The sequence below is a fragment of the Caretta caretta genome, chromosome 2, assembly GCF_965140235.1.
Source record: "Caretta caretta isolate rCarCar2 chromosome 2, rCarCar1.hap1, whole genome shotgun sequence".
Lineage (NCBI taxonomy): Eukaryota > Metazoa > Chordata > Testudines > Cheloniidae > Caretta > Caretta caretta.
Window position 1 is genome coordinate 227,833,231 of NC_134207.1, and position 15,380 is coordinate 227,848,610.

At 39.3% G+C, this 15,380-nt stretch overlaps 1 protein-coding gene across 7 annotated transcripts in view; it reads right to left on the reverse strand.

Moving 5' to 3' along the window:
• ADAM22 (ADAM metallopeptidase domain 22) overlaps positions 1–15,380 on the reverse strand; it is a 195,213-nt gene that overhangs the window by 167,867 nt on the left and 11,966 nt on the right. For all 7 annotated transcript variants that reach the window (XM_048838070.2, XM_048838074.2, XM_048838072.2 and 4 more), the window contains exon 3: positions 2,832–2,908. In XM_048838070.2, the coding sequence (XP_048694027.1) occupies positions 2,832–2,908 (77 nt within the window). The remainder of the gene's footprint in view (positions 1–2,831; positions 2,909–15,380) is intronic.

Here is a 15,380-nt window from a genome sequence, read left to right on the forward strand (position 1 = left end):
AACAGTAATCAGAAATGAGAAAATGATATGAAGATGTATACAATGAATCTGGAGAGGTACAGAAAGAAAAAGCAGGGGATGAAAAATGGGAGAAGGGAACGAATGCAAGAAAATATCCAAACTGTTAAGCTAGTGAATTTTATTGAATCAATTTATTTTCCTTTATTTTATTTCCCCGATGACCTCTTATTTCTGTTGGGGAATAGAATGGAATCACAATTGTGAATACATATTTCTACCAGTGGCTACTGCACATTATGTATAGTTAATTAACTAGAGAAAAAAATAGAATATAACCCCAAAATCACCAGAATCCATACTAAACCCTTGGGTAACAAGGAAGAAGTAGCCCCAAGACCTCCAGCTTAGCTGGAGAATTGTCTACAATTTTCAGATGATGGTTGTGACGCACAGGTTTTTTTATACTGCTCCCAACACCAAGGCATCTGAGCAAAGGCAGATAAGATCCATGTTTTCTGGAACAGAGGAGACTGAAAGAGGCTTCAAAAATTGCCCCTTCCTACCACCTACTAATTTAAATTAATGTAACCCCAAAAGTTTGTGGGGGCTTGGATAAGACAAAATTATCTCCTTGACACTCCCCAAAATACCAGGGCCAGCAAGAGCTGATGATGCCACCAACACATGCCTGCATCAGCACTGTTTTAGGTATTAGTGAAGAGGAAACTAATCTCTAACTTGTCTTGACAGGCAACTGATTTTCAAATATATTGTTATCATAGAATCATAGAATATCAGGATTGGAAGGGACCACAGGAGGTCAACTAGTCCAACCCCCTGCTCAAAGCAGGACCAATCCCCAATTTTTGCCCCAGATGCCTAAATGGCCCCCTCAAGGATTGAACTCACTACCCTGGATTTAGCAGGCCAATGCTCAAACCCCTGAGCTATCCCTCCCCTCCAAGGGCCAAGAGGGCCCTTGTTAAAGAGGGCCAAGTTTCCAAACTGGCTTCCAAAACTCCGTCCACAAATTTTGCATACACAAAATTGTCATTCCTCTCCCAAACCCCTCAGAAAAGTTTTTATTTTTCATACATAAAGGTCTGATGCTGCCATAGAAATGTAATATACAAGTTTGGAAATAAAAGCAAGAACTCACTCTAATTATAGTAAAGACAAAATATGTATCATTGTGAATATAACATCTGTTCCTGGGGACATACATTAAAAATACATTTTCCACATTGTTCTGGCATCCTTAGTCCTTCCTTTTATTTGATAAGATTTGTGCATAAGCAAATGCACTTCCAGAAGCCCCTTTGAAACCTTGCATAAAAGAAAAGGAGTACTTGTGGCAGTTTCCACGGTAAACATCTGATGAAGTGAGCTGTAGCTCACGAAAGCTCATGCTCAAATAAATTGGTTAGTCTCTAAGGTGCCACAAGTACTCCTTTTCTTTTTGCGAATACAGACTAACACGGCTGTTCCTCTGAAACCTTGCATAAAATGTCATATTACAGGCCAAACAGCACTTTCATTTTCATCACTACATGGGGGAAACTGGGGACAGAATTTCATTTACATTATATTACTGGTTTGAGAGAGAATACATTTTTAGATTTTGAAAAACATCGAAGTTCATCTCTTAGGACTGGCTACTCACATTAGGCCAGTTCCAATGCTCATTGAATGCCCTTTAAGGAAAAATAGGTAGCACAATCTGACCCCTGTTTACGGGGAAAAAATGGATCCTATCCTAAAATAAGCTTAATTTCAAATAGTTTAAATATTTAAATGTACAACATATTTCCATAAAGAGTAAACACATAACTTTAATAGAAAGAGCTATTGAAGAAGTTCATAGTAAAATAATGTCCTCTGCTTATCTTTCCAAATACTATTAATATTTTATTTCTTCTTATTAGACAATCCTCAGGCTGACACTACACCTGAAATCCTGAGCCTACTGAAGTCAATGGGAATTTTTCCATTGGCTTCAATGGAGCCAAGTTTTCACCCTTTGTTATCTGAACATGTGCACCTTTATATGTACATACATATGCACACACATACACACACAATATATGCTACTTCTGTTCTGTAGAAGGTTGATCTTCATGCATTGTATAATGCTTTTAAACAACATAAACTTTCTGTAAACCCTTACTCTTATGATAGAACATAAAAGTCTAAATGAAGTGCTTCAACCTTATCAAATTTAAATGTATCAATAATTTTTGTCAAATTTCTACCATATTGATACGTTCACCTGAAATGTTTCAATTTTGTCAGATGAGAATATTCCAAAATAAATCTGTTGTATCAGAATTAAGTATCAAGTTTAATTTATAAGTTTGCTATTGTTCAATCACTTTCTTTAGTCTGAAATTCACTATGCTAATGTCTTATAATGCTTCTCTTTTCTCAAAAGATGAGGAACTTATCTGCAGAAACATCATTTACACCATTCACCTTAGGCTTTCGACAACTAGCTATAAGTGATATTAATGGACCTCTAACATAATATATGCAGGGATTAAAAAGCAAATAGCTACCAATTTTCAGTAGCTCTTTGTCCAATGAGCCACAGCAGTTTGCCTGCACACTATCAATTGCAGAATTGCAGACTAAATAATAATATTTATATCTTACAAAACATCTTACGATAAGGTTCTTAATAAGTAGCAATATTTGAAAATATGCCAAAATATACAGAGATATTTGACAAAGCAAGAAAAAACAAATACTATTTCAAATCGACTAGATACATACCAATATTACTTATTACTGGTATTACATTACCACCAAAATAGGCATCCCATTGTGCTAGGCACTTTACAAATACAAAATAAAAGACAGTCAATACTTACTGGTTTAGCATTACATCTAGAATGAATGATGACCCAAATGCATCAACCTGGAAGCTGGCTCGGGCAACATGAGTGGACTGCAACGTTAAAAAGATTGGAATGTGTTAGCAGTCTGCTACATAAAAATGCATCACATAGATTTGAGAACATAATATAGACAAAAATGAAATAAAAGTACTAAGCATCAATACGCCATTAACCCAGGAAAAAATCATACTGTTTAGTGTACAAATATGTTGAATAATGGATTTTTTTACTGTATTATCTGATTTTATTCAAGATGGAGAAGTAGCAGGATAATAAGTCCAAATAAATAAAGGCAATATTCCCTTTAATAAATTTCTACCTTTACAACCTATTGTCAAACTTAGCATCTCTGCAGGTAGGAGTTTTCGATGCAGCATCCTGTACTGGCGTGTTATTTGTCTCATGTTATATCACTGTTGATCCACAGGAACTGCAGGACACAATACCTTTCTTTGGCATTCATATTCTCAACAGAAAGGTAAAAACACCACAAGCCAATCTTCCCTGACTAACCATCTAGATTGCACCTGGATCTGTAGTCAAATCTGTGGAGAATAGCTTGACAGCTGCTAATATGAGGCACGCTAACTTGGTTAAACTGCTTCATTGTGGTCTGGTCTAAACACCCTCAACCTTCACTGAAATTATATGGAGATGGAAGGTACTCAGCACCTTGCAGGATCAAACCCTTGATAGTCTTGATCCATGGAATTTTCACTCCTAAACACATACAGAGGAGTGATAACAGTGTGATAAATTGCTAAACCATACGGTCAGCTACATTTATCATGTGATTTCTGGCCGCCTCACTTACATTCTACCCACTAATCCATCTGTGCCAGAACAACTTCCAACATTCCAAATCCCTGAGCAGCTACAAAGAGCTGCCATTTAAAAAAACCTAAACAAACAATGTGCTAGAGAAGTCTCATTCCTTCTCTCCTAACCAAATGTATCCTTCCTTCATTACCACCAAAACTGCACTAGTCTAATATTTAGTCCTACTCAATGACATGTATAAGGTCTGATGTCTCACAGCCTACAGAGCTAGAAATGGGAGCCTTCCCCCGCTCTCCATTAGAAAAGGAAAACTCCCAGTTTTCCAATGAGACACAGAGCACATCCTTCTAGTCCTAAAAGTCCCAAGAAACTAAACTGCAAAACTGATTTTTGTTTAAATAAAAAGACCTTTTTAGACCACTTTGGAGGAGTTTTAATTAGTTGCAATTCTTCTTTCCCCCTGAACCCTGTACAATTGGACTTGTAGTAACTAAGTCAAAGGGATTTAATGGCTTTATAGGCCGAGGGATTAAAAAAGTATTATTTTTTTCTTTAAAAAACCCCCATAATACATTTCTGTAAATAAATGCAGTTCAGGCTAGTGCAGAGGTTACCAAGGATTTACTGGCGGTCAGTTGGGATGGCCTGCACAACTCACTCCAAAGGTGTGGAAGCAAAGGCCATTTTTTCATGCTTCTCAATACTGGGGTTGGTCCAGTCCAGTCCAGTAATTTACAGAAGCCTCAAGTTTGTCCTAATTGATAGTCATCTGCCCATTGACCCAAGTGTCTTTCAGCACCTGGAGATTGCACCCTTTCCGCTCAGGAACATCCCTATGCCTGAGATAGTAGAGGCTGTTGTGGCCTAGGGACATATGCCATATCTGTGCCACCCAGGTACCCCGCGTATACAAGTGGAATCCTCACAGAGGCAGATAAGCCAGCTTTGGGACTACTTTGCAGAACAAAGTAGCCAGACCAGAATTGGGCCCAATAGATTTTTACATTTCATAAATGGGGTTGTGATAATAGGAAAGTTAGCCTGTAACACACGTTGCTCCCCTCTACAAGGCGCAGAGGCACGTCACTTCCGCAAAGGGGTCCACGAAAAGAAATGCCTGGGCAGCTATACTGGGCACTGTGAGTGCTCCGTTCACACTGGAATGTCATGTTCTGTTCACACTGGAAGGTCATGTGTTGAGAAAAAGCTGTTCAGTAAGCTCTCAGCATAAAGAGGGAAGGAAGACAGTGAAGTACAGTAGAACACAATTTGAAACCCAATCTGTCATGTTTGTACCGACAAAATAGTGCAACCAGCTCTCAGGCTGGTAAAAGCTTTGAAAAGGAAAAAATAGGGAAGGTGGCCCGAAAAACTACAGAGAAAATCCTCCTGGAAAGGCTTTCTGGCGGATGCTCCCTAGTTAGAGCTGTGGAGAGGAACAAGCCAATCTTCCTTGGCTTTAAGAAGAGGAAAGTTAGTTTAGTCTGTTCAGGGGCTCTCAAGGGTCCATCCTCTTTCGTAGGGAGAAGCTCTCCTCAGTACTATCAGTTGCTAATGATATCATCAGCAAGGTCAGAGCAGCACTAACTGCACTGAGAACAAAAATTCAAGCTGGCTGATGCCCTCAGAAGGGGATTGGTAGGGAAAAAATGGGATCTCCTCCAATGGTAGCTACTCCCAGGGAACTGGAGAAACATCCCCATCAGCATAGCAGATGAGGAACAGAAGGAAAGCTCAGCTGAAGGAAGAGGAAAGGACCAGAGCCCCTGAACCTCCCTCTCCAGAAAGTCAACATTATTTTACAAAGAGATTCCTGAAGGATTAAGAAGGGATGAAGACCCGGTAGCCTTGCCTACTCCTTGACTTTGGAATGCAGGGAGACATTACACCTGGTAGAGTTCACAGCACTAGGACTCTCCTATCTTTCCTTGTCTACTTCTCTTGAAGCATTGAACTGCTCCCAAGTTCCCTGTGCTACTCGCAGCCCACAATGAGCTACCAGGATCAAGTTCTCACTGGCATCACCGTATCTTTTCCATGCCTGGAAATATATAGTGGAGACACATTCGCCATCAGTTTCCCTGGTGGAATACGAAAACATGATAAGTAAAGGGAATTACATCCTTTTGGTCTGCAAGCTTATTTTTTAAAGTACGCTGCATGAGTATTTTGTTGAAGTTCACTAACATGGGAAGTTCAGTGTAAGAGTATTAACACAAATGACAGGGGTTCCCCAAAAATGTAGACCCTAAATACAAATTTTAAAAATGGGGTGATTTTTTAAAGTGCTTAGAAGATCAGAAGTACTGCTGAATCCAGCGGAAGTTTGAGAGATAACTCAGATTGGATCTTCTCTTCAAAACGGTCCAGTTTTGGTAATGAAATGTATGTGCATATAAATCCCAGGAATTTAAATCCTGCTTTAGGTGTAAGATCCAATGTAAAATTAACTATGGAGCTGCCAAGGTGCCTCTTTATGGATCTCTTTTTATACATACAATTTACATATTTATAGATTTTAAGGCCAAAAGACACAAGATCATTATGATCATTTAGTCTGACTTCTTGCATAACACAGGTCATAGAATGTCATGAGGTGATTCCTCCATCAAGCCTTTTATTTCTCGTAGAACTAGAGCAGATCTTTTAGAAAAAGACATATGATCTTGATGTAAAGACTTCAAGTGACAGAGAATTTATCCCATCCCTGAGTAAATTGTTCCAATGGTTAATTACCTCACTGTTAAAAATATGTAGCTAATTTCTAGTCTGAAATTTGTCTAGTTATGAGATTCTAAGCATTGCATGCATATTTTTATACACACACACACTTCTACACATACAAGTTACACACAAATATGTATATATAATACACACAGTCTTCATGTTATGACTTAGTTATTGCATTACAACCTTTAAAAAATGTGAAGTGCTACAATTTTTATAATAATCCCTTTCATGTAAAATTAGTCAATATCAGGAGAGTGGGAGCTATTCTGAAACTTTAAAATTATAGGGTTTTCAGGATATTTAGAATTATTCTGAAGCCTTCGCTGAGTCTGCCTAAAGCAAAATTGTTCAAAACCCCTTCAATTCTCTCTTTGTTATGCAACAGAACTGAAGTGGTGACATAATTTTTAGGTGACTTTGATGTGCCCATATTCTCCATTTTCCAGTGCTATGCTGTGGGGTTACTACTGATGCCTTGCAGTAGTTCCCAGTTTGTATTTTATGTTCAACCCAAGATTCCACCATTTACATCTGTGGTCCCCAAGAATTCTAAGATTGGAACCCAAGGAGTTTAGAGAAGCCCAGATCTGGTACCATGTCCCTCTCTTGCTTGCCATTGCAGCTACTAGCACCCCCTGGATTATCAAAATTATCTGTAGCAAATCAACAAGTTTGCATTCCTTTTTCAGTTCTCAACCAGCAGTATATGCTCCTGATTTGTGTTCCAAATGCCCTCTTTTCCAGTTGGATTTTGCCACCTTTTTTTGGCAATTCCTCCAGCAGAAAATGATGGTCCAAGAACCTATTTATCTGCTAGAGGCCAAAATATGTTCCTCATCTTTTTTTTTTTTTTTAATTGTTTGGTTGTTCCACGGAGGCATGTTTGCTAATCTCTCACTTCAGCACACCAGTCAGTCGTTTTGAACCTGTTTATACACCTGCAACTGCTGTATAAAGATCTATGCTATTAGCTGTTCATTACTATATTATTAAATTCAAAGAGCATTCTAAAGCGCATTTCAAATTCTTAACAATGGACAAACTTTCACAATTGTTAGTTTCTTTGTGGGAGACAAAACTGATTATTCCATATGTCATTACACAATTACATCATCCATGGCTAATTTCATAGTAATGGAATTGCAACTATGAGAGGCATGAGGGTTTGTTGTTTGGAAATTTTTTTTAACTGTTAAGAATACTGTGCCATATTGATCTGGTCTGGAAAATTTCCTCCCCCAAACACGTATCTGAGCTTTGCAATTACTATGCTATTGGACACTAGAGCTGACCCTTGACCACTAGTATTCCCAGACAAAAACTAAAATGATGTTAAGGTAAGAGTAGGTATCGGTAATTTAAAGTAAAACATTACACGGATGTTGCAATTATCCAAAACTCATAAACTTAAAAGAAACCCAAACATGCTGAGACATGGAAATGCAGAGTTTCAATAGCCATTTTGATTATGCTTTTTATAGCATTTTTGTTAACAATACTGTTCAATATGAAACATTTCAAAAAAGTAACCTTTTTTGGCAACAGTTCCTTGGGGTTGTTTTTTTTAAAAGGCCATTTTGGACCAAAATCCTGTTTGTAGAAGAAATGTTGATGAACTCTAAGAGACTCAACAGAAGAAAGATATTTCATTCCGACTGACAGAGTAGACATAGCTTTAACCAGAGGCTGCTCTCTGTAAATTGGTCAAGCACGGGATTGAGGGAGGAATCCTACTTCCAACAGACTGGAAGTAAAGAGGGCTCCCTTACAAGAGCCATCCCTTAGGAAACAGTTTGCTGTAATAAAACAAGGAATATGCAACATTCCAAATTATCAATAAGGAGAAAAGAACAGAAAAAAATCCTCAGTCTGACAATCTGAAGTAAAATCAATTCGGTACTAGATCTGGTCTGGATTTTTTTGTCAAAAAATGTCAATTCATCTAAAGCAGGGGTAGGCAACCTATGGCACACGTGCCAAAGGTGGCACATGAGCTGATTTTCAGTGGCACTCACACTGCCTGGGTCCTGGTCACCAGTCTGGGGGACTCTGCATCTTAATTTAATTTTAAATGAAGCTTCTTAAACATTTTAAAAACCTTATTTACTTTACATGCAAGAATAGTTTAGTTATATATTATAGACCTATAGAAAGAGACCTTCTAAAAACGTTAAAATGTATTAATGCGAAACCTTAAATTAGAGTGAATAAATGAAGACTTGGCACACCACTTCTGAAGGTTGCCGACCCCTGGTCTAAAGCTAAACTTTTTGCCGGAATGTATCGAGTTCGACAAAACTTTGTCAAGAAAAATTTCTCGGGTTCAGGATGGATTTTTGAGTCAAAAATCAGAAGGAGAGAGACCCACCCCAGAAGAACCAATAGCCTAGTGGTTATGGCACTCATCTGGGACGGGGGAGTCCCTGCTCTACCTGATTCAGACCTGGATCTTCCATATCCCACATAAGTGCCCTAACCACTGTACTCTTGGCTATTCTGGAGTACTTCAGTCAGTCATAATGTGTGCGTGTGTCTGTTTGTCTCTCTTTCACTCCCCCACCCCATCAAAAAACTGTGAAAATCTCTGTTCCATCCTGATGCACAATGGGAAAATTTTAAAAATCTCAAATTCTCATGGGACAGGAAAACCATTTCTTACCCAGCTCTATTCAGTATGCTTCCTAGGCTCAGGATAATACTGAATATTTCTGCAAGATGCATGAAGTAAAAAACTTGCTTCTATATTATTTTTAAACAAGACTACTAATAATCATATTTTGACAATATGAAGTGTTTAGAGAAGAGGTAAAACAGCTAACAAAATTAACTTCAGATTCCCAGACACATGACAACAAAAGAACCAAAGGGAAGGAAATCAGTGGATTATTTTATGCCATTTAACTCTCGCAATGGTAACAAGAAAGGCACCTGGAAGGGCTCTTCTCAACCACTGAAGCAAGATAATCAATTATGTCATTCAGTTCTCAAACCAAGCAACTTTCCCAGAAAACTGAAACATTTTTAGCAATCATAGATGTGACACAGCAACATGTGACAACTGAATCATAAAAATGGAGTTCCACTGACACAAGGAAGAAGCACACTATGCAGCATATGAACAAGAGACAGAAGTAGAAAACACCATTATAATGAAAAAAGCATAGTGCTTCCAGCTCTAGAACAATCTAGAAGTTCCAGAACCACAAAGCTAACAGCTTGCATGCAAGTAAATAAAAAAAAAGACAGTATGATTAATCTACCTCTAAACTAGGATGATTGCAGTACAACATATCCCAAAGAATGTTGTCAAATTTGCATGAGTGCATAACATGGAGTTCCTGAGATGGCTCCTCTGTAGACAGTACTGCATGCCATACACAGCTAACGTGGGGTAGTTAACAATTGACTTTATTAAAGATTGTGAAGTTAAAACAACATTCCTATGTGAAATATTACAGGAAGTTTTGACACAAGTGATATTAAACTGAAGGGTCTAAATTAGATTCAGGGTGATGTACAATCAATACAATAGAGTGCAAAAAAGGTACCTTTGGGCTTGTTTACATGAACTTTTAGTTCGGGGCAAGCTGAGCTGTCAGCTAACTAATGCTAACAAGCCATGCCCATTGTGAGTGTGGGCCCTGCTACCGCACACTCATAGGTTTGATCTATGCTGCTCTGAAATGGGAGTAGATCACAATGCACTAGGGAACTGTTAATGTGCTGCAGCAGGGCCCACACTGACAAACGGTGCATGGCAGACTTGCACCATGTACAGTTACACCCTAGCTTCCCCAGAACTAAGTGCTTGCATAGATAAGCGCTTACTGTACACAGTAATCTATGTATGGGCCAACGCCTGGTCCTAGTTACATCATACAATCACAGAAATGTAGGGCTGGAAGGGATCTTGAGAGATCATCTACTCCAGCCCACTGAGGCAGGGCCAAGTACCATAATGAATCCAGAATAGATCCAGTGATTTCATTGCTGCAACTGAGACCAGAATTTAGTCCAATGTATTCAATCCGGTCACCTCCTCTGAAACTTCACACAGATGACCAGTCTTCAGAGACATGCCTATTTCACTAATAGAAAAATCTCAGAAGAAAAGAATCAGTCTTTTAAATGACATACAACACAAAAAATATAAATAGAATGGGGAGCAGTTGTGGTTCCCTAGGTCACATGGAGGTGGTGGCCACTTTAAATTCTAATATTTACTAAAGTGTTTAGAATCATACACAACTGAATCTGGTAAAATTATTGGATTCAGATATGATACCACCTGAAGGAAGGTTTCAGAGTGGTAGCCATGTTAGTCTGTATCAGCAAAAACAACGAGGAGTCCTTGTGGCACCTTAGAGACTAACAAATTAGCTAGCTTATGCCCAAATAAATTTGTTAGTCTCTGAGGTGCCACAAGGAGTCCTCATTGTTTTCACCTGAAGGAACTGTCAAATCTCCATCTTGTCCCCACCATTCTTAGCAAGTACCTCTTGAAATACTTGTAGACAACAGTTTACCACTTCTGTAGTCATTCTCTCTCTCTGTTCAAAAGCTCTGTCTTTGGTCACACCTATAGCTATATCAAGATACATATGGCAATTTCTTAAATAGACACCATGCAAAAAATGCAGAAACAAGAGACTGTGTTAGCGCTGTGTAAAGATTTAGTTAGAATATGTGTGGGATGCTCGTGACTCCTGAGTGGCAAACATGCCACAAACTTTGCTGAAAAACTAGAAATGAGAAAGGCTATTTAAACGGTTTCTTTCATTTGTTTGCTTTGTTAATACTGGACTATTTTTTTGTAACTCTACACCTGCTAGGCTCAGAGGGTGAGAGAAACATTATCAGCCAGCTCCTCAGCTAGCGGAAAATTGACATAACTCAACTGGCTTCAGCAGAGCTATGCCAATTTACACCAGCTGAAGATCTGGTCCTGAGTTCTAAAATAGTTTCTCTCCATACAAACATCATGATACCAAGGGACTGTCAGAGCTAGAAGCAAAGGCTGCATGTCCCATTAGAAAGCCAGGAATCTATTCTTTCCAGTAGTAAGAAGGTTTTTTAATTGTTTGTGGTTATTAAATTAGAGGCTGCTAGAATCTGTTCAGTGGGATGAAATCATGAGTCCTGGGGAAGATGGATGAGTGGACAGACTGCTGATGGAGCTGAGTTAATTGCATGATCAATGCTGTTTATCACATGGACATCACTACTGTATGGCAAACATCTAAGTGGAAGTGGTGACAGTTTTTAAGCAGCAGCTCTGACCACTTCACCTAAACTCTGCCTACTCATCCATCTTCTCCAGAACTACTTCTAACATTCCAGACTTCTGAGTAGATTCAGTCACCATTTATAATAAATAAATAAACTCCGAGAAGAGTACTTCCCCCTCCCCAAATGAGAAATTCTCCCCACAACCACCCTAAATTAATGTGGCCCAAGGGCTAGGTGAAGCAATATTCAGTCTTGTACCTGTGACAGGTTTAATTCCAGACTTCTCATGACCCTCCAGAGTTAAAAAGGCAACTTTATATAACCAAAATGGGCAAGTCTCCACTTCCTAATGAGACACCCAGCACTTGCTTCTAGCTTTGGAAAATCCTGAGATATTGGACTTTATATTCATGACAACTTTCTGTCTAGAAAAGTTACTTTAGTTTATTGATATAGTTTTTTTAATTTAGTTATAATTTTCATCTCCTTCTGAGACCAATTAGCATAACTTTTGTTGTGGAAAAACTTTTTAGGGGATTTGTTGGAAGAACTTCTGGAAAAGCAGAAGAGCAGGCTAAGGATTCAGGTATGAGAGCAGTGGTGCTTATCTAATCTGCTGGATGACTTTGAATATATCACTGCCATGACCGATAAGGGAAATTCAGTGGATGTTGTACCCTTAGATTTTCCAAAGTGCTTTTGACAAGGTTCCACACCAGAGATAAAGGGCTAAAGCAAAAAATAATGAAATAGAAGATAATATGGTGTGATGAATAAAGTACTAAATTAACAATAGGGAACAAAGCAAAGCCTTGGATGAAGACTTTTCAAGATAGAAATATATTACAAGAGGATTAACCCAGGGTCAGTTTGAGAGCTTCTAGTTATTGTCATAATTATATTAATACAAAATGATTTTGACTCCTATTGAAGATAAGGCTTCTAAAACCGTAGAAGTGGAGGCAGAGCAAACAGGGCCTGATCTTTAAGACTTCAAGGCCAGAAGGGACCATGATCATCTAGTTTGACCTCCTGCACTGGTCACAGAACCTTATGAAGGCACTCCTGTAATAGACCCCTAATCTCTGGCTGGGTTACTGAAGTCCTCAAGTCTTGATTTAAAGATTTCAAGTTACAGAAAATCCACCATTTACTCTAGTTCAGATCAGCAAGTGACCTGTGCCCCAGGCTGCAGAGGAAGATGAAAAACCCTCAGTGTCTCTGCCAATCTGACATGGGGGGAAATTCCTTCCTAACCTGAAATATGGCAATCAGTCAGACGTTGAACATGTGGACAAGACCTACCAGCCAAGCACCTGGGAAAAAATTTTCTGTAGTAACTCAGAGCCCTCCCCATCTAGTGTCCCATCCCCAGCCATTCAAGATATTTGCTAATCGCAGGCATAGATGGGCCATATGCCTTGGTAGGCAACTTTGTCATATCATCCCTTCCATAAACTTATCAAGCTCTACCTGGAAACAAATTAGGTTTGTTTGCCCCCACTGCTCCCCTTGGAAGGCTTTTTCAGAACTTCACTCCTCTGATAGTTAGAAGTCTTCATCTAATTTCAAGCCTAAACTTGTTGATGGCCATTTTATATTCATTTGTTCTTGTTCTTAATTAATCAAAGTTAAAAGAAAAAGTTAAGGGACTTGTGCTTATTCTCGCCGGAGAATAAGCCACTTTAAGGTAACAGAGACTTTCAAAGCACCTTCTTACTGAATGTGTTGTCAGCTCTTGGGCTAGATCCTGATTAAGAAATGCTGAGTAATGCCTTACTCTGCAAATAAACTAATTGAAATAAGGCCCAACTCAGCATGAATAAGGGTGGCATAATAGGGTCCATCTTCAGAGTCAAACCACTCATTACAGAAGAGTAGGAAAATATAGTTAGTAAAGTTATTGTAAAGGTCACCAAAAGGCACTGTGTATTGGCTCAGTCCCAACAGCTATGCCTAATATGCTAACTGTCCTTGCTTGGATCCAGTTTTCAAACTGCTCTGTTGTTTGCTCTATTAGTCAAATTATTCTATCACTAATTGTTGTTTTCCCTTGCTTTCTGCTTACCTTTTGTCACATACTTATATACATCATTAATTTTAGTAGACATGATGTTAACTTCAATTTCCAGCACAAGAGTCACTTTTTCAGAACTTTCTGTCCTAGCTATCATTCCAGAAAACATTTCAGAAGGTGGCGGTGAACATATATTATACAAACACATAATATGGTTTGAAAAGATCCAGTCCGGCCTGTTTGCTTGGACATAAGGCCGCTCGGCTACTTTTTCCTTCTCTTTTGTTTGACTATAAAGTTTCTGCAGAAAATTAAGTTTCCCCTCAGATGAGTCCTCCCACTAGAAGATCAAAAAGATTGTGCAGGATTCAGACTTCCTGCTGTAAAAATCCCCACCTCACTAAGCTTGGTCTCAAAAGAAGCAGCCAATTCTCGTCTCCTTTGGGTTCATGATACATGTTACTGCTCCCTCGCTTCCTTTAAAAAGTTCTCCCCACAGCCACCAATGATTCCCTTTCCTTTCAAAGATGATTGCAGGAGTGCCCAGCAAGGAGCAGCTGTGACCATAAAAACCAAAGGCTCATACCCCATCTGCCTTTGTGTCACATGCTCCAAACTGTTTTCTGGTAATTCTACGAGCCATCCCAGAAACAATGAGAAAACAAAAGGAAAGAACAGACAAAATTGCTTCCCCGTCTGGAAGCTTTGCATCTGCATAGCTGGCAAACTGATGTCATGTTTGAAGCAAAGATGTTGATATTGAAAAATAGAAGAGATGATACCCGATGAAGAGATATCCACAGAGGGTCACTGCAATCTTTCCATAGATAAAATGAGGATTTATTAGCTCATGGCTTGACAAGCTTCAGATGTCACATCCATTACATGCAAGCTTGTTTGATCTCCTTTGTGTTGTTTTTATTGAGAAGATATACACACACATGCACAATCTCGGTTGGCCCAGTGTTTGTAGTTTTTAGGAAGTAGAATGAAGGAAGTTTATTCAGGAATCAAAAAAGACCCTTTTCAGCAGAAGGACAAGAACAGCAAATACAAGACTGGCAATATCATCTATAATCCACTGTCACAGGGTGAGCTGGCCCTTTTAGGTAATTGCGCTGAGCCCCACCAGTGCCTAGTTATCCGTCCCCAGGTGACGGATATGGGTTTGGGCCAGTGGTTAGTTGGGGTGTCAAGGATTATCTGAAAGTAGCTGGGGGGGGACTTCCTATAAGCAGGAGCCTTCTGTATCAGAGAGAGAACTGTAGGCTCTTCTTTCAGATCTAGAGGGGACCTGGGTTCAAAGAGGACTGGGGGAGGAACTCTCCATACCAGCCAGAGGGACGGACCTGGCTACAGCTACCTGCAGAGGAGAAGGAGCAGAAGCCTTAAAGGAGCAACAGACTGAAATGGGAGACAATTGAGGAAATGCCAGGCAGCAGAACCTGCATTTTGGGAAAAAATGTTGAGTCCAGCAAGAGGCTGAAGAACCTGGGGATAGGGGGAAACACTTGTTTTGACTTCAGTTGAGATTTGAACTGTGAGGTTCTTGTAATAAACCAGACCCCACAAAGGAGTGTTATTTGACTCACATGAAAGGCTGGGTGCAATTATTGAAAAGTCCAAGAAGGTTAAAGTGAGGAAGTGGCAGGGTCCAATGACAGATTGGGCAGGTCCTGATTACACTCCTTTATTTGGAATGGCATTTTGGATTTAGATATTGTGACAGGGCAAAGCCAGATGGCTACTGGAAAGTAGTGAGAAAC